The sequence below is a fragment of the Callithrix jacchus genome, chromosome 6, assembly GCF_049354715.1.
Source record: "Callithrix jacchus isolate 240 chromosome 6, calJac240_pri, whole genome shotgun sequence".
Taxonomy (NCBI): Eukaryota; Metazoa; Chordata; class Mammalia; order Primates; family Cebidae; genus Callithrix; species Callithrix jacchus.
The window spans coordinates 127,465,547-127,492,899 of NC_133507.1; the positions used below are offsets into that span (position 1 = coordinate 127,465,547).

Consider the following 27,353-nt stretch of genomic DNA (forward strand, 5'->3'; position numbering starts at 1 on the left):
AGTAGTATTTTTTTTCCATAAGTATATATCCTTTACTAACTTGTAGGCATAGATTTTAAACTCCAAAATTACTATCATAATTACAACATCTAATTAGTTCTTATAATTTCTCTCATTTAGGCAAATGAGAAAACTAAGTAGAGAAGTCAGTAATTCTTTATAAGGCCACACACCAAAGAAATCCATTTCAAGACTTTAAGCAGCAACTTTGAGGGGAAACAAATGTTTTTTAGTAATTCTAGAAGTTCATGAAATCAACTAAAAAGAAGATACTCAAACATTCTTTTCAAGTAATTCCCCACATTTACTACTCTATTTTTAAAAATTGCCTTATTTCACCCATAGTTTACTTAGATTACCCCCAGAATTCAATATTTAAATACCGAGAGGGAGAGAGGGAGGGAGGGAGGGAGAGAGGGAGGGAGGGAGGGAGGGAGGAAGGGAGGGAGAAATGAAGGAGAGAGAGAGAAAAAAAAAGAGAAGAAAATACAAGAAAAAAAAAATTCCAAGCCTGTTAATTACGTCAAGAATTGATTCTCATGATTAGCCCTTACCTACGATCCTCTGATTTGGGGATGGGGTTGGTGCAGCGTTGGCTGTTATACTTGGCCACATATTCACATTGCTTGAAGGGGGCAGTCTTGTCCTCCAGAACGTGTCTGATACAGAAGGCGTAGCCGTTGAGTCGCCTCTGCTTGCACAGTTTGGGGCTATATGAGCACAAGGGCTTATTGTCAACCTCAGAGAAGTGTATATGTTTCCCTTCATACATCACGTGACTCTATTCCTTGTGAACATCAGCTAAAAGGCCACCACAAAAAAAGAAACCCAAATGATAAATCAGAGAGTATAACGCAGATTTAGGTTGAGAATTTCACTGAGGGACTTCTGGCCCCACAGCCATACCTGATTTTAAATCTTCTGCACCATAGCAATGTTAAGAGAACCCCCAAGGATACCACAGTTTGGAATGCCGCAGAATCAAGATGAAGCAGATTGTCTATAAAAATATCAAAAGGCCTAGTTAACAAACAGAAATAAGCAAAGCTAGTTCACCCAGGAAGCAAAATACTACAGTATCACCCTTCCTAATGCAATGGATTCTTCACTGTAAATCAACATTCCGATAATGAGGTTAAATAAGAAAATAAGAGACATTATAAAACATTAAGTTGGCTGGGCACTGTGGCTCACGCCTGTAATCCCAACACTTTGCTCCCAAAGGCAGGCGGATCACCTGAGGTCAGGAGTTTGAGACCAGCCTGGCCAGCATGCCAAAACCCTGTCTCTACTAAAAATACAAAAATTAGCCAGGCATGGTGGCAGGTGTCTGTAATTCCAGCTACTTGGGAGGCTGAGGCAGGAGAATCATTTGAACCTAGGAGGTGGAGGTTGCCGTGAGCCAAGATCACACCCCTGCACTCCAGCCTGAGTGACAGAGCAAGATTCTGTCTCAAATTAAATAAATAAATAAATAAAGTACCTTATCCTCCAAAATCGAACTAAATAACATTTGCTCTGGTTAAGTTTTATGAATACCTCAAAGCAGCAGAACTCTTCCACCAAACGAATGTCACAGGTAGCAGGTCTCTTTTTCGTTACTGGTGTTTACATGCTATACTTATTTTCAGAACCCACATCCCTTTACAATGCCAACAGAATGGTAGACCTAAAGCTTCTCTCAGAAATTCCTTTTTTATATGATAGTAAAATATGTGGCAATTTATAAAAGTTTCTATGAAACACAAAATAAAGCAAATTTCTGCCATTAAAAATGTTCTTTCCCTTATAATATTTCCACACACCTATCCCATCCCAATCTTTATAAACTTCTCAGACACAAAGACCAGTCACCTGACCACACATCATTCAGTTCAGTGTTCTGTACCACGTGGTGCTTCCAATCACACTAAATAGCATAATAATCATGGCTTACAGGTCTTTTCAGAGTCAGTGAGAAAATGGAAGGAGAGAATTACACAATACTAACAGTCTATACACAAAAGGCCCAATGGTAGCATTTATATATTACAACACCATCTAGTCTATCATCGAACTGAATCTATTTTGCCAAGTGAGTCTCACCCATCCTCCTCACTTCCAGCAACCAAGATGGCTGATCGAACAGCTCAGATATCAGCTACTGAAAAAGTCCAGAAATACTCTCTCCTTTACCAGTGAATGACAAGATATATAAATGCTGGAGGTGTCAGACGTTGCTCAAGTACAAAATCTGCCACTTAATGTGTTACCTTGAACAAATCATTTAACCTATCTGAATCTCAGTTTTCTCATCTGTAAAATAGGGATAATAAAAGCAGCTATATTATCATCAGGATGCTGGAAGGATCAAATGATACAAAGCATGCAACCTACTAAGTAACATTCTTAGTATATGGTAAGTACTGGAGAAACAAATTATTATTCCTAAGCATTCATTCTTATAATACATGATTATGATACATGACTACATTCCACCTGCCAGTAATAAAAGTAGAGATTTTGTATTCTTCTCCAGAAATACTTCACTTGCTGTAGGAAGAAAAAAAAAAACACTCGAAATATTAACTTAGTTAATAAAAGTCATATTTTCTCTTCTGGAAGGAAAAAAAATCACTTTCATTACTAAGTAAATCACACAGTAATGTAAAAAAATAAAGCTTTCTCTTTCACCTTATGAAAATGTAAGAAAAAAAAGTTGGACTAGAAATTTCAATTTAGGTGCTAAGAAACTGGATATCCACAGGCAGATAAATGAAACTAGACCCCCACCTTTCACCCCATACAAAATTAACTTAAAATAGATCAAAGACCTAATTGTAAGACCGGAAACTATAAAACTACTAGAAGAAAACATAGTGTACACTGATGTGGGGAAGGATTTTATGAGTTAAGATCTGAAAAGTACAGACAATGCAAGTAAAAATACACAAACAAATGGGATCTTATCAAACTAAAAAGCTTCTGCACAGCAAAGAAACAACCAACAGCCCAAAAAGTCAACCTACGGAATGGGAGAAAGTTATCTGCGAACTATTCAACCAACAAGGAATTAACATCCAGAATATTTAAGAAACAACCACCTCAACAGAAAAAATTCAAACAATTCAATTTTAAAATGGGCAAATGATCTGAACAGACATTTCTCAAAAGTAGACACACAAATGGCTAACAAACATATGAAAAGATGCTGAACATCACTAATCATTAAGGAAATGCAAATCAGAATTGGGGTGAGGTATCCTCTTACCCCACTTCAGATGGCTATTATCAAACAGACAAAAAAATGACAAATGCTGGTGAGGATGCAGCAAAAAGGGATCTCTTGTATGTTGTCTGGAAATGTGAACCAGTATAGCCACTACAAAGAACAGTAGGGCCAGGTGCAGTGGCTCACTCCTGTAATCCCAGCACTTTGGGAGGCCAAGACAGGTAGATCACTTGAGGTCAGGAGTTCAAGACTAGCCTGGTCAACATGGTGAAACCCTGTTTCTGCTAAAATTACAAAAATTAGCTGGGCATGGTGGCATGTGCCTATAAGTCCCAGCTACTCAGAAGGCTGAGGCAGGAGGATCGCCTGAACCCAGGAGATCAAGGCTGCAATGAGCCAAAATCATGCCACTGCACTCCAACTTGGGTGACAGAGCGAAACTATCTCAAAACAAAAAACAAAAACAAAACTGAACAGCATGGTTCTTCAAAGAACTACAAATAGAACTATCCACTACCAGGCATTTATCCAAAGAAAAGGAAATAATACATCAAAGAGATATCTGCACTCCCATGTTTATTGCAGCACTACTGACAACAGCCAAGATATGGAATCAAACTTGATGTCTCACAACAGATGAATGGATAAAGAAAATGTGGCATATATATACACAACGGAATACTATTCAGCCAGTAAAAAGAATGAAATTCATGGGGGCCAGACGTCGTGGCTCACACCTGTAATCCCAGCACTCTGGGAGGTCAAGGTGAATGGATCACCTGAGGTCAGGAGTTCAAGACCAGCCAGCCAACATGGCGAAACCCAGTCTCTGCTAAAATTACAAAAAGTAGCCAAGTGTGTTGGCGGGCGCCTGTAATACCAGCTACTCGGAAGACTAAGGAAGGAGAATCACTTGAACCCAGTAGCTGGCAGTTGCAGTGAGATGAGATCGTGCCACTGCACTCCAGCCTGGGTGACAAAGCAAGACTCACTCTCTCTCTCTCTCTCTCTCTCTCTCTCTCTCCTGGGTGACAAAGCAAGACTGACACACACACACTCTCTCTCTCTCTTTCACACACACACACACACACACACACACACACACACACGAAAGGATGAAATTCCCTTATTCACAGCAATATGGATAGAACTAGAGAACATTATCTTAAGTGAAACAAATTAAACTCATTTATGGAAAATTAAACACACATGTTCTCATTCATGTGGACACTAAAGAAACTGATTTCATAGAATTAAAAAGTAGGCTGGGTGCGGTAGCTCACTCCTGTAATCCCAACACTTTGGGAGGCCAAGTGGGCGGATCGTTTGAGGTCAGGAGTTCGAGACCTGCCTGGCCAACATGATGAAACCCCGTTGCTACTAAAAATACAAAAAGTAGCCAGGCGTGATGGCAGGCACCTGTAATCTCAGCTACTCGGGAAGCTGAGGCAGAGGCTGCAGTGAACCAAAATCATGCCACTGCACTCCAGCCTGGGCAACAAAGCGAGACTCCATCTCAAAAAAAAAAAAAAAAGGAAGTAAAAAGTAGAACAAAGAAAGGCTACAAAGTAAAGACTGGGAATGGTGGGGGGGAAAAGGAAACAGGGAGACATCTGTTAAAGGACACAAAATTATGGCTAGAAGGGAGGAATAAGCCCTAGTGTTCTATAGCACTGTAGGATGGCTATAGTTAACAATAACTATTACACAGTTTCAACTAGCTAGAAGGAGGATATTGAATGTTTCCAATACACACAGAAAAATAATGCTTGAGATGATGGATATGCTAATGATCCTGCTGATCACTACACATTATATGAATCAAAACATTACTATATATTCCATAAATACATACAATTATTTTGGGTCCATTAAAATTTTCTAATTTAAAAATTATAAATTGTAAACATTTAAATTTCGTTTCCCTGGATGTTTGGGACAGGGAATATTTCAAAGCAAATCTATGCCATTTTTCATTTTTCACCATCTTTGCTCTATTCACCCACCAGCCAAACACACACATGGATCTTTCACAAATTATTTCAAGGAAACCTATATGAACTTCAAGAAAAAAAAGAAATCTAAATGTCTGTATGTAAGACAGTATTTCACAAATCATAAGAAGTCTCAGGGCAGGGATGGAAGGATATGAGGTTGCAGTGCACCGAGATTGTGCCACTGCACTTCAGCCTGGGTGACAGAGGAAAATCTGTTTAACACACACACACAAAAGAAACCAAATGCAACTCAATTCTGTGATAAATTCAAGCTTGTCTGACACAAATATCTGAACTATTGCTTTTTTGGTTTGAATTTATCATCTGAGTCTTTGCCCGTACTTCTGTTCTCAACTTTTGAGGTATGTGTTGTGTTTTGTTTTATTTTATTTTATGTATTATTTTATTTATTTATTTTGAGATGGAGTTTTGCTCTTGTTGCCCAGGTTGGAGTGCAATGGGGCTATCTTGGCTCACTGCAACCTCTACAACCTGGGTTCAAGCGACTCTCCTGCCTCAGCCTCCCAAGTAGCTGGGATTACAGGCATGCACCACCACGCCTGACTAATTTTGTATTTTTAGTAGAGACAGGGTTTCTCCATGTTGGTCATGCTGGTCTCAAAGTTCCAACCTCAGGTAATCCACCTGCCTCGGTCTCCCAAAGTGTTGGGATTATAGGCATAAGCCACCACACCCAGCCTATTTTTATTTATTTTTTATTTTGAGGACAGAGTGTCACTTTGTTGCCAGAATGAATTGCAGTGGCATGATCATAGCTCACTGCAACCTCAAACTTCTGGGCTCAAGAGATCCTCCTACCTCAGCCTCCCAAACAACTAGGACTATAGGTGTTTGCCACCATATCTGGCTAATTTTTTAAATTTTTTGTAGAGACTGGGTTTCACTATGCTTGCCCAGGTTAGTCTCAAACTCCTGTGCTCAAGAGATCCTCCCTCGGCCGGGCACAGTGACTCACACCTGTAATCCCAGCACTTTGAAAGGCTAAGGCAGGTGGATCACGAGGTCAGGAGTTCGAGACTAGCCTGACCAACATGGTAAAACCTCGTCTCTACTAAAAATACAAAAACTAGCCAGGCATGGTGGCAGGGGCCTGTAATCCCAGCTACTCAGGAGGCTGAGGCAGGTGAATTTCTTAAACCTGGGAGACGGAGGTTGCAGTGAGCCAAGATCATGCTACTTCACTCCAGCCTGGAGAGAGTGAGACTCCATCTCAAAAGAAAAAACAGAGAGAGAGAGATCCTCCCACTTTGGCTTTCCAAAGTGCTAGGATTACAGGCATGAGCCACTGTGCCTGGCTACACTATGTTTTAGATCACAGGTCAGCAAACTAAACTATTTCTTATAGGACAAATGTGGCCTACTGCTTGTTTTTTGTAAATAATATAGCTGTGCTCATTCATTTACATACTGTCCATGGCTTTTGTGCTGTAATGGTAATTTTTTTTTCTTTTTGAGACAGAGTTTCGTTCTTATTGCCCAGGCTAGAGTGCAATGGCATATTCCCAGCTCACCTTAACCTCCGCCTCCCAAGCTCAAGCAATTCTCCTCCCTCAGCCTCGCGAGTAGCTGGATTACAGGCATGTGCCACCATGCCCAACTAATTTTGTATTTTTAGTAGAGACGGTGTTTCTCCATGTTTGTCAGGCTGGTCTCGAACTCCCAACCTCAGGTGATCCACCCACCTCAGTCTCCCAAAGTGCTGGGATTACAGGGTTGAGCCACCATGCCCGGCTTATAATGGTAAAATTTAGTAGTTGCAACAGACATTATATGGCCACAAAGATAAAAATATTTACTAACATGTTATTTGCTGATCCCTTTTAGATGCAACTCTTGTTGGATTTGACTTTTTGATCTGATATGAATCGTTTTACTTTTGAGTAATTTTTTTTCTTTTTTTGAGTCAGACAGTGTCTCATTCTGTCACCCAGGTTGGAGTTCAGTGGCATGATCACTGCTCACTGCAGCCTCAACCTTCAGGGCTCAAGCAAACCTCCCACCTCAGCCTCCTGGGTAGCTGGGACTACAGGCACATACCACTACACACAGCTAATTTTCTGTATTTTTTTGTAGAGATGAGGTTTCACTATGTTGCTTAGGCTGGTCTTGAACTCCTGATCTCAAGTGATCCTCCTGCCTGGGCCTCGCAAAGTGCTGAGATTACAGAGGTGAGACATCCTGCCTGGCCCAAGTCATTTTCTTTTAATAAATGAGTTTATCCAATTTATAATTTTATGACATATTTCATCTTAATCCTATTATATTTTGTATTGCTTTTAGCCTTTAATTCAGTCTTTTTATTACGCATTTCACTATATTCAGTACAGAAGTTTGAATCGTGTAGCTACACTTATACATGGATTTTTTTTTCTCCTCTGCTTCCCTGAGACAGTAAGACAAACCCCTTCTCTTCTTCCTCCATCTACTCAATGTAAAGACTTTCATGATGCTCCACTTCCACTTAATACTAAATATATTTTCTCCTCCTTATGATTTTCTTAATAACAATTTTTCTGTAGCTTACTGTATTGTAACAATATAATAGATCATACATAAACAAATATGTGTTAATCAATCTTTATGTTTTCAGCAAGCCTTCTAGTTAACAGCAGGCTATTAGTTAAGTTCTTGAGTAGTCAAAAGTTCTAATGCAGTCAGGTGCAGTGGCTCATGCCTGTAATCCTGGCACTTTGGGAGGCCGAGGCAGGTGGATCACCTGAGGTCAGGAGTTCAAGATCAGCCTTGCCAACATGGCAAAACCTCATCTCTGGTAAAAATGCAAAAATTAGCCAGCCATGGTGGCACACACATGTACTTCCAGCTGCTCAGGAGGCTGAGGAAGGAGAATCACTTGAACCTGGAAGGTGGAGGCAGCAGTGAGCGGAGATCACACCACCAAACTCCAGCCTCTGCGACAGGAGCGAGACTCCATCTCAATTAAAAAAAAAAAAATTCTAATGCAGATTTTCAACAGTATATGGGGTTGGTTCCTCTACTCCCATGTTGTTCGAGGGTCACCTGTAGTCTGTTTTCTCAAAAGAATTATAGTCTATCTCCTTTTACGATAACATTTCTTTACTCCACACTAAGAAAATCAGTATACTTATTGGCACTACTGCATGTAGTAGTATATATATATCCCATGTTATAAATAATAAGAAAAATTTCCAGATTTATAACTACCTACCCATCCCCAACTCTCAGGTCTTTTTCCTGTTATTTTCACACTGCCATAATTTAAAAGATTTTAACCTTAGTTCTACATTTAAATTTATTCAATGCATTCTTTTAACATAGTCTTCCATTCAACTCCTTGATTCAACAGTTTACAACATAGTCTCCTCTCTTTTCTATCCCATCAAGAGCTGATTTGTAGAAACTATAAGCCATGATTTTTCTATTTGAAAATATACGCTAGCCAGCTATGGTGGCACATGCCTGTAATTCCAGCACTTTGGGAGGTTGACGCAGGTAGACTGCTTCTCAGGAGTTTGAAGCCAGCCTGGGCAACACGGCAAAACCCTATCTCTACAAATAATACAAAAATTAGGCCAGGTGCAGTGGCTCACGCCTGTAATCCCAGCATTTTGGGAGGCTGAGGTGAGGGGTCGGATCACTTGAGGTCAGGAGTTCGAGACCAGCCGGGCCAACCTTGGGAAACCCCATCTCTACTAAAAACAAAACAAAACAAAACAAAAATTAGCCTGGTGTGGTGATGCGTACCTGCAGTCCCAGTTAGTTGAGAGGCTGAGGTGAAAAAAATTGCTTGGGCCTGAGAGGTCGAGGCTGCAGTGTGCCAAACTGCACCAACTGCACCCTAGCCTGCGTAACAGAATGAGACCCTGTCTCACAAAAGGAAAAGAAAAGATGTCAATTGGTGTTATACTTAAACAATAGCTTGCCTGGACAGAAAACTCATCGGTTGTATTTTTTTTTTTTTTTTCTGAGACGGAGTTTCGCTCTTGTTGCCCAGGCTGGAGTGCAATGGCGCCATCTCAGCTCACTGCAACCTCCACCTCCCAGGTTCAAGCAATTCTCCTGCCTCAGCCTCCCGAGTAGCTGGGATTAGAGGCATGCGCCACCATGCCCAGCTAATTTTTTTTATTTTTAGTAGAGACAGGGTTTCTCCATGTTGGTCAGGCTGGTCTCTGTCTCTGGACCTCAGGTGATCCGCCCACCTCAGCCTCCCAAAGTGCTAGGATTACAGGCATGAGCCACCTCGCCTGGCCGGATTGTACTTTTTTTCTTTTTTATATCTACTGACTTTGTATATATTACTTCATGTTGAAAAATCCTGAGGCCAGTCTCTTGATTTTGCAGGGGACTTTTTTTTTTTTTTTTTTTAGAGATAGGGTCTCACTATAGTGCCTACGCTAGACTGAACTCCTGAGCTCAAGCAATCCTCCACCGTAGCTGGGACTACAGGTGCATGTCACCATGACTGTCCTCAAATCTTCTTTTATGGTGGGAAACTCTCCCTTAATGTGTTGACATTTCTTTCTGCTTGATTTATCCTGCCAATAGCTTCAGGGGTATCAATTATTGGCATGCTAGATTTGCTGTATTCCCTATCTATCACTCTCTCTCTAGTCTTTATTTTTATTTGCTCCATTTTGGGTACCTCAAATTTCTCAAGCTTGCCTCCATCACCCCCAGCTATAGTTGATATTTGCTGCTTTGAATGTTTCTACAATGTTACTTTTCTCTTATTTTGTACCCTGATTCTATCAGCTCACTCTTAGATCCTTCTGTTGTCTTATTTCTTGAGCTCTTATATCTCATCTTCAAACTCTAGTTTCAGAGGAGCTATATCTCACCCCCACCATCCACGACAGGAACTATTTTTTCACTTTCCCTTGAGGCTTGACTCCAATGCTGAACTACATTCCTTAACTCACAGGAGTCCACATGCCATCAAACTGGAGGTGGAATGATAATTCAGTCTTTATTTCTCTTCAGATGACCAAGATCAGCAGCTGAAAGGCTACTTGCTGCCAGTTTCTCCTCCCCTCTGAACTTCCTACAAAGCTGGTGGGACTGCACAGTTTGTAACTCAGCCCCACCCCTCCTGCCACTCAGGAAGCCCAACATACATACCCAACTTTGCCATCCATGTACGGGGGTTACCAGTTTTGTCCTCCAGGTGTATTGCTTTCTTGGGAGAAAGTTGCCTCCTTTGCTTTGCCTGGGTCTATAGAGGAAATCATCTTCTCTTGGCATCATCTCTTGCCCTGGGTCAATTTTCACTGCACTCAATAGTACTAATTCCTATATTTTGGGCTTTTCTTTTGGGGTAGGGGGTTTGTTGGGGGTTTTTTTTTTTTCTGAGACAGAGTTTTGCTCTGTCACCCAGGCTGGAGTGAAATGGTATGATGTAGGCTCACTGCAACCTCCGCCCCCTGAGTTCAAGCAATTATCCTACCTCAGCCTCCCAAGTAGCTGAGATTATAGGCGCCCACTACCACGCATGGCTATTTTTTTTTTGTATTTTTAATAGAGATGGGGTTTTGCAATGTTGTCCAGGTTGGTCTTGAACTCCTAACCTCAGGTGATCCACCCACCTCGGCCTCCCAAAGTGTTGGGATTACAGGTGTGAGCCATTGCGCCTGGTCATAATACATATATTTTGATTACAAGGTTATAGCAATTGTCAAAGTTTCAGTTTATTTTGTTTCTAATTCTCCCTAGTTTTAAAGTTGGTTTGGGGAAGGAAGAATAGAGATGCCAGTACTTGCTATCATTAACCACAAATATCTTTTTAAATTTTGAATAGTAAAATATTCCATAATAATATCAGAACCATAAAGCAATTTACTATGGAAATTTACTATGGAATTTTTTTTTTACAACAAATGCATTATTTTTGTAATAATTTTGAAATCTAACTTTCTTCTTCCTTTTTTTTTTTTTTTTGAGACAGTTTCACTCTTGTTGCCTAGGTTGGAGTGCAATGGTGTAATCACAGCTCACCGCAACCTCCCCTTCTCAGATTCAAGCAATTCTCCTGCCTCACCCTCCTGAGTAGCTGGGATTACAAGCATGTGCCACCATGCCTGGCTAATTTTATATTTTTAGTAGAGATAGGGTTTCTCCATGTTGATCAGGCTGGTCTTGAACTCCTGAAGTTCAGGTGATCCACCCACCTCAGCCTCTCAAAGTGCTGGGATTACAGGCATGAACCACCACACCTGGCTTTTTTTTTTTTTTTTTTTTTTTTTAAGAGACAGACTCTTGTTCTCTTGTCAAGGCCAGAGTATGCAGTGGCACAATCATAGCTAATTGCAACCTCAAACTCCGAGGCTCAAGTGATCGTCTTACCTTAGCCTCGCAAGTAGCTAGGACTACAGGCATGCATCACTGTGCCCAGCTAATTTTTAAATTTATTGTAGAGATGAAGTCTCATTACATTGCCCAGGCTGGTCTCATACTTCTAGCCTCAAGTGATCCTCCTGCTTCACCTCCCAGAGTGCTGGGATTACAGGCGTGAGCCACCACAACCAGCCTAAATTTCTTCTAATTGAGTATTACTGCAGTATCAAAATCACTTCTCTGTAAACTGGAAACACATGAATATCTGGTTTTCTCTTCATTAATAAGCTTCTCCTTTTTAAATAAAGAAGTTATGATGAATGCACTGAGGCAGTTCTCAGAAAAAATCCTACATATTTTTCACTCTTTACCCATAGCCTTCCGGAGCTGGCGATTTTTACCCTGATTTCACTAAAGGTGAAGTTCACATCATTTTCACTCTTTGGCATTCAGTGCAAGATATAAAGAAGAAAGGAAACATACAATATATAAAGCCCACATAATCTTAATCAAATGTCTTTTAGACCCTAATATGTAAATATTATCACATTTTCTTTCTTCCTTTCTTCTTTTTTCTGAGACAGGGTCTTGCTCTGTCAACCAGGCTGGAGTACAGTGGTATGATTACAGCTCAGTGAAGCCTTGACTTCCCAGGCTCAAGTCATCCTGTCACCTCAAACTCCCAAGGAGCTGGGGCAACAGGTACACGCCACCACACCCAGCTAATTTTTCATATTTATAGTAGACCATGTTGTCCAGGCTGGTCTCGAACCTCTAGGCTCAAGCCATCCACCAGCATCAGCCTCCCAAATTGCTGGGATTATAGGCCTAAACCACATTTCCTAATCCAGGCAAACAAAAGGCTAAAATTAAGCACCATCTTTTTTTGTTTTTATTTTTGTTTTTAGAAATGGGGGGTATTTCACCATGTTGCCCAGGTTGGTCTCAAACTCTGGGCCTCAGTAAGCTCCTGCCTCAGCCTCTCAAACTGCTAGGTTTACAGGCATGAACCACCATGCCCAGCCAAACTCCATATTTTAATGTATAATGAATATCACTTTAAAAAGGAAGGAAAAAAACAGTAGCCAAATTAAATTTATTAATAGTTTAACAGTTCTAGCAAATAACATCTTCGGCTGTGGAGACAACTTGCTTCACATATAAGCAGAACTTTGCTCCCTTAAAGGAGAGAATGCAGGTAATTAAGCGTTTTAGAGCAGCAGCAGAATATACACACCAAAAAACGGAAATAACCATTACTGAGAATAGACAATATTCAAGTCTCACAGAAAAAATATTTCAGGGCGCAGTGGCTCACACCTGTAATCTCAGCACTTTGGGAGGCTGAGGTGGGCAGAGCACAAGGTCAAGAGATCTAGAACATTCTGGCCAACATGGTAAAACCCCATCTCTACTGAAAATGTAAAAATGAGCTGGGCATGGTGGTGTGCACCTGTAGTCTCAGCTACTCAGGAGGCTGAGGCAGGGGAATCACTTGAACCCGTGAGGTGGAGGTTGCAGTGAGCTGAGATTGCACCACTGCACTCCAGCCTGATGATAGAGCAAGACTCTGTCTCAAAACAAAAAAAAATTTCAGCCGGGTGTGACGGCTCAAGCATGTAATCCCAGCACTTTGGGAGGCCGAAGCGGGTGGATCACGAGGTCATGAGATCGAGACCATCCTGGTCAACATGGTGAAACCCCGTCTCTACTAAAAATACAAAAAATTAGCTGGGCATGGTGGCGCACGCCTGTAATCCCAGCTACTCAGGAGGCTGAGGCAGGAGAATTGCCTGAACCCAGGAGGCAGAGATTGCAGTGAGCCGAGATTGCACCATTGCACTCCAGCCTGGGTAACAAGAGCAAAACTCCGTCTCAAAAAAAAAAAAAAAAAAAATTCAACAGCAAACATATCCATATATGAGAATTTAAGAGTAGGAAATATAGTTAGGTTTTAATAAAATCCTCCGTGATATTATACACTGAGTTTAACAGGAAAATTGAACAATTCATTTCCATAGTTTCTTACTTCTTACAAATACTGAGGAATGAGACATTAGCAAGGAGAAAAGGAAAATACACTTTTAACAAAAGCAGCCAGAAGCCCTTTCAAGTCTTCCAATGACAACCACAAAACAATTTAACAAAAATATGAACATTATTCTCTTTGGGACTACCAGTTTATCATCTCCGTGTGGAATTTCGATGTCATTGCTGTTCTTTTGAATATCCTGTTTCAGAAGCATGTTTGTTTCACTGCCACACCATTTTTCTCTAATTGCCATCTGTAATTTTATATCCTAACAATTTTAAAGACCCTCGATCTACAACGTATCTTTTTTTTTTTTAAGACACAGTCTCACTCTGCTCCCCAGGCTAGAGAGCACTGGCATGATCTTGGCTCACTGCAACCTCTGCTACCCATGTTCAAGCGATTCTCCTGCCTCAGCCTCACAAGTAGCCGGGATTACAGGTATGTGCCATCACGTCCGGCTAATTTTTGTATTCTTAGCAGATACAAGGGTTTTACCATGTTGGCCAAACTGGTCTCAAACTCCTGACCTCAAATGGTCTGCCCGCCTCAGCCTCCCAAAGTGCTGGGATTACAGGTATGAACCACTGTGCCCAGTCCATATCTTTTAATTTTTTTAAAACTAGCGTGAGATACCAGGTGCAGTGGCTCATGCCTGTAATCTCAGCACTTTGGGAGGCCAAGACGGGCGGATCACAAGGTCAGGAGTTTGAGACTAGCCTGGCTAACACAGTAAAACCATGTCTCTACAAAATGCAAAAATTAGTTGGGCATGGTGGTGCACACCTGTAATCCCAGCTACTCTGGAGGCTGAGACAGCAGAATTGCTTGAACCTGGAAGGTGGAGGTTGAAGTGAGCCAAGATCGCACCACTGCACTCCAGCCTGGGCGAAAGAGTGAGACTCCATCTAAATAAACAAAAACATTGTTCTGAATACCGAAAGAAACAAAAAATAAATTAAAAAAAAAAGAAAAACAAAAACAAACGAAACCTAGTATGAGGCTGGGCACAGTGGATTACACCACAATCCCAGCACATTGGGAGGCCAAGGCAGGATTACTTGAGCCCAGGAGTTTAAGACCAAGCTGGGCAATATCGTGAAACCCTTGTCTCTACAGAAGAAACAAAAATAAATAAAACTAACATGAACCTACTAAATTCTCAGAATGTTTGTTTTCCCACATATTTAATGCAAATGAAAAGAATATTTACTTATCCAAGAAAGAGTGGCTACTGTTAAAATCACATTTAGAGTATCATAAAGTCTTAAAAACATTTTTCCATATTATAACTTTCTTAAGTTGATTTCTTTTTTTTTTTTTTTTTTTTTTTTTTTGATATGGAGTTTCACTCTTGTTACCCAGGCTGGAGTGTAATGGTGCAATCTCGGCTCACCGCAACCTCCGCCTCCTGGCAGGTTCAGGCAATTCTCCTGCCTCAGCCTCCTGAGTAGCTGGGATTTCAAGTATGTGCCACTATGCCCAACTAATTTTTTTGTATTTTTAGTAGAGACGGGGTTTCACCATGTTGACCAAGATGGTCTCGATCTCTTGACCTCGTGATCCACCTGCCTCCCAAAGTGCTGGGATTACAGGCGTGAGCCACCATGCCCGGCCCTTAAATGAGTTTTAATTCAACTTGATGAATAAAAATGTAATAAGATACTAAACAGATGGCTATATTGATTTTAAGAATCTAACATCCGCCAGGCGTGGTGGCTCAAGCCTGTAATCCCAGCACTTTGGGAGGCCGAGATGGGTGGATCACGAGGTCAACAGATCAAGACCATTCTGGTCAACATGGTGAAACCCCATCTCTATTAAAAATACAAAAAATTAGCTGGGCACAGTGGCACGTGCCTGTAATCCCAGCTACTCAGGAGGCTGAGGCAGGAGAATTGCCTGAACCCAGGAAGCGGAGGTTGCGGTGAGATCGCGCCATTGCGCTCCAGCCTGGGTAACAAAAGCGAAACTCCATCTCAAAAAAAAAAAAAGTTAAAAAATAAAAAAAAGAATCTAACATCCATATTATCAATGCAAAAAATAGTAAAATCAGACTGAGGAATGATGAAAATCTATCAATTGATGTGACTGGAAGAGAAAGAAGCAGTGAGAAAACTGCTTATCACTCAAAAATATAAACAACATTTGTTATAATCACATTCAAACCAGAATATTTTAAATTAATGCTTACTGACTTTGTAGTATGTGCCATATACTGTACTCAGACAGCACTGTACAAATAAGTTTACATTAGGAATTTCAAAGAACTTTACACTAGTTCCTTCTCTGATATATTAGAAAGGTAAGGATAGTTTATGCAGCAGAAGAGATCACTCATTGGCTCTGGTAGGTATCAGAGAGGGGACTCACGTCTGGTTTTGCTAATTACTAAGTGTAAGACCTTGGGAAATTTATTTAGGCTTCAGTTTTCTCATCTGTAAAGGGAAGATTATAAATCTATGTACCTCATTGAGTTGCTTAGGATAATTAAATTAGGTATTTCATAAACTGTGACCCCAGCATATATAATCACTTAATATTAACTACCATTAGAAGCAGTAAGTGGTGGTTTATTTGTATTATCATTTTGATCTAGAATATGTAGGAATAAAATACATTCTCTGGCGGTTAGTGGTTTTCTGAATAGCACAGCGTAATACTCCATTAATTCAGGTCCTCCCACCTTCTTGAGAGGTAGGTTACAGAATCCACTGAGAACTGTTTCCTATGATCCACATTAAAAATCTAGTGTCAAAAATATTCCCTACATTCTATAGAGCACTTTTATACTAATATTCTTGTGACAGAAAACACTAGCAGAAAGAACACTGTTTGACTGATTTGGGTACAGTATTTATTAGCTCCAGTTAATAATCCTTCACAACAAATGCCTTCTGAGTTCCTATCCATGTCACAGTCACTCTCTGTTGTTACAAACCCCCTGCATTACAGGACAAGAGGAAAGAAGAAAAACTAAGTTGTAGCTCTACTCCTCAAAGTTCTTTTGTTCTAAAAATGTGAAACTAATGGCCTCTTTGTTACTGAATTCACATATACTTTTCCGTCTTCAGCTAACTTGACCTCTCTGCAGCATCTGACACTGTTGACCACTTTCTCTTTCTTGAAAATCTCTCCTTTCTAGCCAGTGAGTGACTTCCTTTCTCTTGGCCCTCTTGCTTCTATGACAACATCCCTTAATCTTACTTTACAAGGGTGCAAGATGAAATGCCCATATGGGCCATAAGAGTAGGCCAGGGGCATTCTTTGGCACACTTTGCTCCAATTATTTCCTGCAAGTTGTTGCAATGTTTTCTGGGTTTTTTTTCTTTTAAGGTAGATCCAGAACTTCCAACTCTTCCATGTTTTTAAAAGAAGATAGAGCCAGGAGCAGTGGCTCACACCTGTAATGCCAATACTTTGGGAGGCCAAGGCGGGCGGATCACGAGATCAGGAGTTCGAGACCAGCCTGGCCAATATGGTGAAACCCTGTCTCTACTAAAAATATAAAATTAGCCAGGTGTGGTGGTGAATGCCTGTAATCCAGCTACTTGGGAGGCTGAGGCAGGAGAATTGCTTGAACACAGGAAGTAGAGGCTGCAGTGAGCTGAGATCACATCACTGCACTGCAGTCTGGGCAACAGAGGGAGATTCTGTCTCAATAAATAAATAAATGAAGATTAAAATCCAAATTTCCCCACAAAATCTCCTTTTTCCATGTCAGCAGCTCCTTTAAACTTTTGAACATATGAAGGCAAGGGGTAGTGACTCACACTTGTAATCCCAACACTGTGGGGGGCTGAGGCAGAAGGATCACTTGAGCCCATGAGTTTGAGCCCTGCCTGGGCAACATAGTGAGACCCAGTCTCCATTTTATTAAAAAAAAGAAAAAGGAGGCCGAGCGTGGTGGCTCACACCTATAATCCCATCACTTTAGGAGGCCAAGGTGGGTGGATTACGAGGTCAGGAGTTCAAGGCCAGCATGGCTAAGACAGTGAAACCCTGTCTCTACTAAAAATAGAAAAATTACCTGGGTGTGGTGGCAGGTTCCTGTAATCCCAGCTACTCGGGAGGCTGAGGCAGAAAACTGTTTGAACCTGGGAGGTGAAGGCTGCAGTAAGCCAAGATCATGCCACTGTACTCCAGCCTGGGCAACAGATCAAGACAGACAGACAAGAAAGAAACGAAAGGAAGGGAGGGAGAGAGGGAGGGAAAGAAAGAGAGAGAGAAAAAAAGTGAGGGAGACGGGGTCCAAAGTGGCTCCCGCCGGAGGTCGTGGCGCTCGCGAAGGCGAGGTCATCAGTTCAAGGCTAACCTCGTAAGCTCAAACTGATTGGCAAAAAAAAAAAAAGTGAGGGAGAAAGAGAGAAGGAAGGAAGGAAGGAGGGAGGGAAGGACGAGATGTGTAACCCTGAGCAAGTTATTTTAGAAATCTCTTTCCTCATCTATGAAAAAGCACTAATGAAAAGCCACACAGACCATCACAAAAAGAGAGTCAAACAAAACATTTCTATAGGCTTTCTTTTATCTGGTTTTTTTTTTTTTTTTTTTTTTTGAGACAAGTTATTCCAGGCTGAAAAGTGCAGTTGTGCGATCAAGGTTCACTGCAGCCTTGACCTTCTGAGCTCAAGCGATCCTCCCACCCTCTGCCTCTTGAGTGGCTGGGACTACAGGAATGTACTGCCACACCTGGCTAATTTTTGTATTTTTTGTAGAAACAGGGTTTTACCGTGTTGCCTAGTCTCATGAGCTCAAGTGATCCGCACAACTCAGCCTTCCAAAGTGCTGGGACTAGTTGTGAGTCATGGTGCCAAGCCTATCCCAGGACTCAAACCAAATGTATAGAAATGCATATGTGCATTTTTCTGGAGAAATGTCCAAGACTAAGAATCACTAACAAGCCTATATGTATCTACTTCTGTTTCTGCTGCCATCTGTGAGGATGAGTCCCACATTTACATCCGGTCAACCAATGAGATCTCCTTACCTCCCTAACATGCCTCTGCCACTGCCACCTACTCTTCTCAATTGCCATTGCCGCTACACCTTAATTCAAATCCTCTTCAAATCTTTTGTCAGGAGCTGCCTCACTGGTCTAATTACACAGTCTTGCCCTTCTTTTTGCTACTCAGTACAACTCAAATCCTCTAAATCTCAAAGAATTTACTTGGCCAAAGGCCTTCAGGGTCTGCTTGTAATCTAAAAGAAATTCGAACTCCTTAACCTTGACACGAAACTCCTTAGGACCCAGCCAGACTGACCTTTCCCTTTCACTATTTATTCCCCTCCTCCTCCAACTTATGGGCAGTAACAGAACCACCATCTGCAACACAGGATACTCTTTTGTCCCTAAACTTTGATTCATACTCACAGGTCCTACCTTCTGGAATGCCTAAGTCCTCCCATTTGCTTAGGAAAGAAACATCAAAGTCCTAACTTTAAAACCAAGTTTGCCCCTTAGGCCAGAATAGAAGAATATTCCTCCAGACTAAGCTTTCACTTAACATTCACATTGACATTGTAAATGTCTGCTTATTTCTCTTCTCCAATAGACTAAAACCTCCTCGAGGGCAGAGAATGTGTCTTTGTATTGCAAAGCTCTGAGCTATAACAAAGAAGCTAATCTGTTAAATGAATGAGCCGGCAGCAACTCCTACCAATCAAGTCAGGTAAACATCCTCAGGACTCTTAAAGTGAGCCTACCAAGACCACACACTATTCAGTGCCTTCAAAACCACGCAACACTACCTTGCTTGGGGACTCTCAAAAACACTCCAAAATGTGAAAGAGGGGATCCAGGAGTAAAGCAAACCCACCCTGTACTCTTTTGCCCTTGGTGTACTTACCATACCTTTATATTAGCCAGTTCCAAATTCAAACAGCAGAGACTATGCTAACATGAAGCTGCTAAAACTAAATATGCTGCGTAATTTTTTACTGGCAAAATATATTTATTTGCCCCATTAATTATAATATTCTCTCTGTACTCAAACACTTATTAGTATTATTAATATATATTGAGGCAAGAACTCATTAAAAATTCACATCAAGAATATTAAAAATCTTTAGAAAAAATAGAAAAGTTATGCACCAGGAAAAGAAAAAGGTTATGCACTAGGATCCATTCTAAAGGCTTTAATGTTCAACTCCTCACTTAGTCTTCACAGTAACCCTACAAAGTAGGTGCTATTATTACCCCTTTTACAGATGAAGAAAATTGAGACTTAATCAGATCAAGTAATTTTCATTATTCAAGGTCACACATTTAGGATGCGAAGCCTATTTGCTCCAGAGCCCAAACTTTTAACCAATACAAAACTATACAACTACTGTTACATGGACAATCCTACACTTACCGTTTTTCCTGTTTCTGCTGTATGCTTACACAAACAGAGAAAAAGCACACTGAAGTGTTAACAGTGGTTATCCCTTGAGTGGAAAAACAGGTCTACTCTCCAAATACAGTATAAGCCTACTATAGTACATACAGTATTACTTTCGATTATTTAAAAAAAGCAAACAAGAGAAATAGTATTTAGATGTTTACTCCTGGAAAAGAAAGGTGGAGGCCAGGCATGGTGGTTCACATGTGTAATCCCAGCACCTGAGGAGACTGAGGTGGGCAGACTCCTTGCATCCAGGAATATGAGACCAGCCTGGGCAACATGGCAAAACCCCATCTCTACAAAAAATACAAAAATTAGCTGGGCCATGGTGGCACGCACTTATAGTCCTGGCTGACTACAGGCACACCTGAGGTGGGAGGATCACTGGAGCCCAGGAGGTTGAGGCTGCAGTGAGCTGTAATCATGCCACTGTACTCCAAGCTGGACAACAGAGTGAGACCCTGTTACAAAAAAAAGAAAAAAAAGAAAAGTGAACTAGTGGAATTAACATTTAATGAGTAACTATGATGGGCCAAACACATGGGTATCTCATCTAAACCTTATATCAAAAAATTTTATTCCCATTTTCAGTTAAAGAAACCAGATTAAGTAACTTGCCCAGCAGAAGGACTGGGATCAGAACTCAAAGCCCAGTCCAAAGTTGTCACTGCTGCTACAAATAAAATTTCACCAAAACAAATCACGGTCGGGGGCAGTGGCTCCTGCTTATAATCCCAGCACTTTGGGAGGCCGAGGCAGGTAGATCATGAGGCCAGGAGTTCGAGACCAGCCTGGCCAACATGGCAAAACCCCGTCTCTACTAAAACTACAAAAATTAGCCGGGTATGGTGGCAGATGCCTGTAATCCCAGCTACTCCGGAGGCTGAGGCACGAGAATTGAACCCAGGAGGTAGATGTTGCAGTGAGCCGAGATCGTGCCACTGCACTCCAGCCTGGGTGACAAGAGCAAAGTTGCGCCTCAAAATTTTAAAAAAAATCACATTCTGTGAAAGGATGAGAACCAAGTAGTCTGTCACCTTACGTGCATGGAGGGAAAAGTGGAAGGCTTAAGGTTTTAAATTGAGTATCTCCCCAGTATCTCAAACTAGCCAGGAGTCAAAAATCAGCCTTTACAGTCAGGACCTCTGGGACAAACTCTTGCTTTAAAGAGTAAGGAGACTCTACTGCTGTTTGTTTTGCCGAGCACAGAACTACATGTGTATGTTAAAACTGACTTAACACTGGGGACAATTTGCTGCCTCCAATCCAGTTTCACCTATTCAGCTACTGTTTTACCAGTTACCAAGTGTGGGGGAGGGGGGAAAAGAAGAGTCTGAGAATACTGCCCTACCTGTATTCAAATATAAGTGACCTTTCATTAGCCATAACCATAGTACCAAACCTAGATAGTAAGAACTGGTAACCCTTGGAGAACATCTCAGGTAGAATAAATAGTTCAGCATTTTTCTTGAAATGACATTAATTTTGGGTGCTCTCAGAAATGTTTAATTCCTCCTAAACTAAAATTTTCATTTCTCTAAAAACAGCAGCAACATGATTTGCTGAGAAAAGGTTGGAATGGAGTATACAAATTTCCTTCTAAAAATCTTCCAGAGGAAAGAAAACTTATTTCAGACTTGTAATTATACTAAACATTTCCTTTTTAACTAACATCTAATAGTAAAAAAAAAAAAAAAAAGCATATTCCCTTAGTAATTTGACGTTAATTCAGTATTTTCCCTGAAAATCTTTTATTAGTTTCAAATGGAATGTAACTTTTAAAAGCATCAAAGCTGTCATTACTCCAGGAAGTAGCCCATTCGGTGATTAGGTTAGGAGATTTATGTATGTTTGAGATAGGGTGGGAAAAAGTACAAAACTTTTTTGGTATTTGTACATATACTTTTGGAAAACTTAGGAATGTGAAGTCAACAATATACTTTTAAAATACCAAATTATAAGGCAATAACAATTTTTTTTCAAACTTTAAAAGTCTAAGAAAAAAGACTAAGAATGACTTTTTTCCATCCAGTATGCTCTAAAAATAAGAACAAACTATAATGGTACGCGTTTATGAAAATGTCCAAGTCAATAAGCAATTTCAATTAATCAATAAAGTTAAAACAACCACTAAATGTAATTTGCATTTTTGTATCAGATCCATACAATCTCAAATATCAAGACTTTCTTAAGCTCAATACTGAATGCCCGGATATCTATCATTGTGAAGAAACAGTTTGATCTTAGGCAGACCAAAGGAAAAGAAAGGCATATACCTAGAAGAATCACTTGAGTCTGACTTAGAAGCCTCACAGAAGTCAGCACTGAAAGTCGTAGGTTACCCATTGCCCTGCAAGTGGCAGCTTTTCACTAACAGTGCTAGGGGCACTGAACGGGCAGAATGTGGGACATCTCCTGCCAGCAAACTCCAGCCTGCTACCAAGCAGGACACCGCACAGACACACAACATTCTGCCCTAACCTCACCGAAAAGAGAAGGAAAGAAACCAACAAATAAACGACGGAAAATAACCTCTCCAAACACGCCCACAGTGGGGGTTGGCAGTGGGGGCAGGGTCCATTAACATTTCAATTTCAACACTCAAGAACAACGACAAGGAGGTGAGAACAGCCACGGGAAACATCCTGTCCCTGAAAAGCGGGAAATCGAGTTTGGAAATTTGTGTTTATCACTCTTTTTTAGCGTTCAGAGCTCAGGGCACCAAAATATAGCTAAAATTGAATCCATTTAAACAGAAAACATAGGGGGGTGTGTGTGTTTGTGAATATATATGTGTGTATAAATACATATAAAATATATACATACACATATATATTTTATATTTTTTTCCGGTTTAAATGTTATACACACACACACACCCCAAAACCAAAGTGTAGTTTTCCAAGGGCTCTTCCACAGACCCTTCTGAGTTGTGGCAATAACAAGTCTAGGTTTCCTTAAAATCTCCATTATTTCATTTCTAGTATCGAATATAAGAATATCACATAAATCTAAATAGTGATTATCAGAATAAATGAACTACTGATCCTGAAACTGTAGACCTTGTTTCAGGAGCTGCCCTGCCCACTTCCTCTCCCTCCTCCCAATCCCGGAGGCTTCCAAGCCATCTGACAACCACTTCTCCCCTTTGGGATCTGTTCCGGTGTTGATTTTACCGGACAGTGACCAAAAGAGAGGGGAAAGTCCTACATCTGGGGACTGCTCCAGAAACCCCGCCTGGTCCTGCCCCTCTAACTGATAGTCTCCTCGCTGTTCCCTACATCTTCCTCTCCGCCGGAGCTGTCCAGAAGGGGGATTTTGGACCCAAAGGAGTCGGGATGAAAGGGGGTGGGTACTCAAGCTGAAAATAACACCCCCAGTTGGTGGGATAAGGGCTAAAAAAGGCAATACGGAAAGACAGTCCGGCAGAAACACCACCTGAGTTTACCTCCTCCTTCCTACCCCAAAAAGCCCAGTCACTAACTAATAAAGCTAAGAAAAGCCCCTCGCAAACTTTTCCAAACCGGAAGAGAAGGCCCTCTCCCCAACCTGCGGGGGCTAGAGGGGGAACGGGCTGGAGTTAGCAGCCCCGAAAGGGCTCGCGGGGAGTTGGGTGGGGCGCGTGCGAGGGGTGCAGGGGCGGAGTACCTTCTTCAATGGACAGGAACTGGCAAAGAGTTTCAAAATAGCCGAGTGCGCTCCCCCACGCCCTGGGGGTGTCCCAGGCGCTAGGACCAAGGCTCCCGGAGAGACAGCGGCCCCCAATTCGGGCCTAAAAGGAAACTTTCTGAGCCGCGGCTGCACCTGACTCCTCACCGCCCCTCCACCCGACCCCACGCCCGCCAGGCCGCCCGCTCCGCCCCGCCCCGGCCAGGCCGCCCGGAGCGCGGAGGAGGGGGGATAAATAAATTCAACTCTTACCGGAATCCGGGGGGCGTCTGCTAGAGACCCGAGGGAAGTGGGGTCGGGCGCCCATTCCCCAGTCCTAGGCCCTGACGCCCCTGTCCCGGCAGCTCGGGCCTGCAGCCCCGCGGGAAAGCCTCCGGGCCGGCGCGGGATTCGGCCCCGCAGCGCCGCCGTCCCACCGGAGGCCCTGGGGGACTTGAGGGGGCGAGCGGAGGCCTGGGGTGCAGGGGGCAGGGCGCGGCCGCTGTGGGGCCTACCGGCCCGAGGCCTACCGGCGCACCCCCTCCCTCCGCGCACCCCCTCCCTCCGCACACCCCCACCCAGCCCGCGCAGGCCGCGCCGCTCGCCCCGCTCCGGCTCAGGCTGCACCCCTGCCCACCCGCCGTCCCCGTCCGCGGGCGCCCCGGAGGCCCTCAGGCCCCCGGCCTCCACCACCCGGGCGCCGGCCCCACTCACCCTTTCATTCTCCGCCCGGGGCCTGGCGTGGGCCGGCGAATCCCCGGCCTCACGTAAGCGCGCTCGCCGCCCGCCCAGCCCGTGCGGCCCAGCCCGCCGCCGTACGGGAGCCCGGGGATGTGGGCCGGGCCTGGGGCCGCCTCTGCTTACCTTTCAGCTGCTTTTTTTTTTTCTCCTTCCCCCCTTTTCCCTCGGCTGGGCTGACAGATCAGAGTGAGAGGCGCTGGCAATAGACTAGGAAGCTCGGCTGCCGCTGCTACTGCTCCCACCTGGGCTCCGGCGAGAGCCTTTCCCTGTCAAGCAAGAGGGGTGAGGATCATATTTTTATTTTGGAAACTAAAAAGTGCTCCCAGGGTCGGTGATTATTAAGGGGAAATCCCTGAATATACTCTCCAGCCAAGAAGGCAGGGCTGCCGGGGCTGTACAAGAAGAGGCAGCAGCCTCCTACAGCACCACTACAGGCACTGCGAGGACATAACACCAGAGAGCTGCTCCTCTGCCCTCCGAAACGACAACTTTCCTACCATCTTGGAGGCAGAGCAAAGGGGGGCCAGGGGGAAAAGTGCACCCGCTCCCGATAAAGTACAAATTTTTACTTCTCATCTCTGGAAAAAAGTCCACACCGGCCGTCTACACCGGCGCCTGGGGGAAAAAGCAAGGAAGAAACTAGGGGTGCATGAGAAACGTTTTCATTTGCTCCAGGGGGAAAAATGTTTCTGCATCTTCTGATGGAAAGAAATCTTTACAAGACACTGGTTTTCCGGTGATTATTATTTTCTGTTTTCTACTTTAAATTTTTTTTCGTTAGTGACAGTGATATTTTAATTTTTTTCAGGCCAATAATAATTTTTCTCCATTACAGGGCTAAGTTCTGTGGTTGGTGGTCAGTTGATAAATTTATACTTAAAGAGACTTAATACTGACTTCATTTATTTGTCTAGTTATGTTAATGAATATATAAATGTTTCATATATTACATATAAAAATTTGTGTTCTGTGTTTCTCTCAGATTGCTGTAAAACAATTATAAAAAAGATGTCTTTCGTCTCTTTCTCAAAGCAATGTAAATAAAACCTATGGACTGTCCAGCAAGTCATGATACAGTGTGTCATTTTCCACAGTGCAAATAAAGGCAGATATCACTGGGGATTTAAAAATAGCCCGTTTCTGGAAATTCTGTTATGATCTGCCCATGAAGAAAGATTACAGTAAAACTGAAAAGAGATTTTGAGGACAGCCTTAGATTTTAAGTAAATAGCTTATTAAGAATTATATCTAGGCATTTAATTTTTTAATTTATTTAGATTCTTTAAACTCTAGCTAGATCTTTGGTACATTACACAGGTTGCTGTCTGCTTCTTGTGTCACACAATTGAGAAATGTGGTTATTTTTGTTAGAGTTATGTTAGTTCAGAACTTCCAATGTGCTGCCAGCCTGTATGAGTGATTTTTTTGTATATTGCAGTGGATGTCGTGAATTTACTTTTTTAAATGAGCAAAGTTTAGTAGATAAATGGGATCAGAGTTAAACAATGCTGTTAGCACAGCGGTGAGAGGGAGGAAGCGTACTCACTTGTATCAGTTGCAAGAGAACTCTTACTGGAGGAGTTATTGGATTCCAGAGACATTTTTCTATTTTTGTGAAAATAAAAATAACAGAAAACGAACTATCTTTGTATGTTCTCCTGGGGATGATGATTTAAATCTTGTACTAAAAGTTATTTTTCTGACACGTTAGCTAACCTGGCAGGAATGAATTTGTTATATTAGTGTCCTGATTCCATAGAATATTTCTTTGTAAAGTTTATTATAAAGCATTTAGAAATAACTTCCAAATTTAGAAATTGTCCTAACTTAAAAGTGAGTTCATGTAAAGCATATATCAGATATTTATTAGTTTCTACCTGAACCCCACCTTTATCATATAACTTTGAATATAGTACTTACCTATTGTGGATTTTCTTTTGTGGTTTTTTTCCCTCTCTGTTTGGTGGAAAAAGTTATGTAAAGTAAAATTAACTGATTCTTATCATCTTGGAAACCTCAGTTGTGAAGTTATATTCTATTTACAATACTTTTTTTTAGACATTGGACATCAAACACATTAGTTATCACAAGGAAATTACTTCCCTTAACTAGACCTCTACTGGAATTGAAAAACATGTTTTCTAACAACTTACTTTTCTTTATATATGACATGACTTTATGGATATGTTTTGAATTTTTCAAGAAATGAAAATGTGTTTGGCCAGATCCCATGGCTCATGCCTGTAATCCCAGCAATTTGGAAGCCTAGGTGAGAGTATTGTTTCAGCCCAGGAGTTCGAGACCAACCTAGGCAACATAGCAGACCCTGTCTCTAAAAATAAAAATAAAATAAAATAAAATGTACTTGTTTGCATTAAGCTGGCTGCACCCTTTTTTGCAATGCCCCCTGTGACCAAAGAAACTTGTTTGCATGGTATCTGTCACTGGATAGGGCTATGCTGCATCAGTTTAGTATTTCAGTGCTTTTCTCTCTTTTTTTTTTTTTCTTTTTTTTTTCAGATGGAGTTTCGCTGTTGTTACCCAGACTGGAGTGCAATGGCACGATCTCGGCTCACCGCAACCTCCGCCTCCTGGGTTCAAGCAATTCTCCTGCCCCAGCCTCCCGAGTAGCTGGGATTACAGGCACGCGCCACCATGCCCAGCTAATTTTTGTATTTTTAGTAGAGACGGGGTTTCACCATGTTGACCAGGATGGTCTCAATCTCTTGACCTCGTGATCCACCCGCCTCGGCCTCCCAAAGCCCTGGGATTATAGGCATGAGCCACCGCGCCCAGCCTGCTTTTCTCTGTATAAAGTTTGACTTGTGCAGGCCTGTAATCTATGATGTTTATCCATCAACTTGGATGGGTAGGTCTATCCATAGACCTATAATCTATGATGTTTATCCATCTTGAGCAAAATATTCAAGACTTAAGGCTGGACATGGTGGCTGTAATCCCAGCACTTTGGGATGCCCAGGCAGGTGGATCACCTGAGGTCAGGGGTT

At 42.0% G+C, this 27,353-nt stretch overlaps 1 protein-coding gene across 2 annotated transcripts in view; it reads right to left on the minus strand.

Annotated features, from left to right (window-relative positions):
* INO80D (INO80 complex subunit D) overlaps positions 1-24,852 on the minus strand; it is an 82,694-nt gene extending 57,842 nt beyond the window's left edge. Inside the window, exons 1-3 of one of the 2 annotated variants that reach the window (XM_002749678.7) lie at positions 24,469-24,852; positions 907-1,000; positions 555-801 (exon numbers count right to left, since the gene is read on the minus strand). In XM_002749678.7, coding sequence (XP_002749724.3) covers positions 555-772 — 218 coding nt within the window. In that variant the 5' untranslated portion in view covers positions 773-801; positions 907-1,000; positions 24,469-24,852. Of the gene's footprint in view, positions 1-554; positions 802-906; positions 1,001-23,604; positions 23,794-24,468 lie in introns of those variants that run through there. The other variant, XM_017973661.4, reaches the window with a different exon arrangement.
* Positions 24,853-27,353: the final 2,501 nt, after the last annotated feature.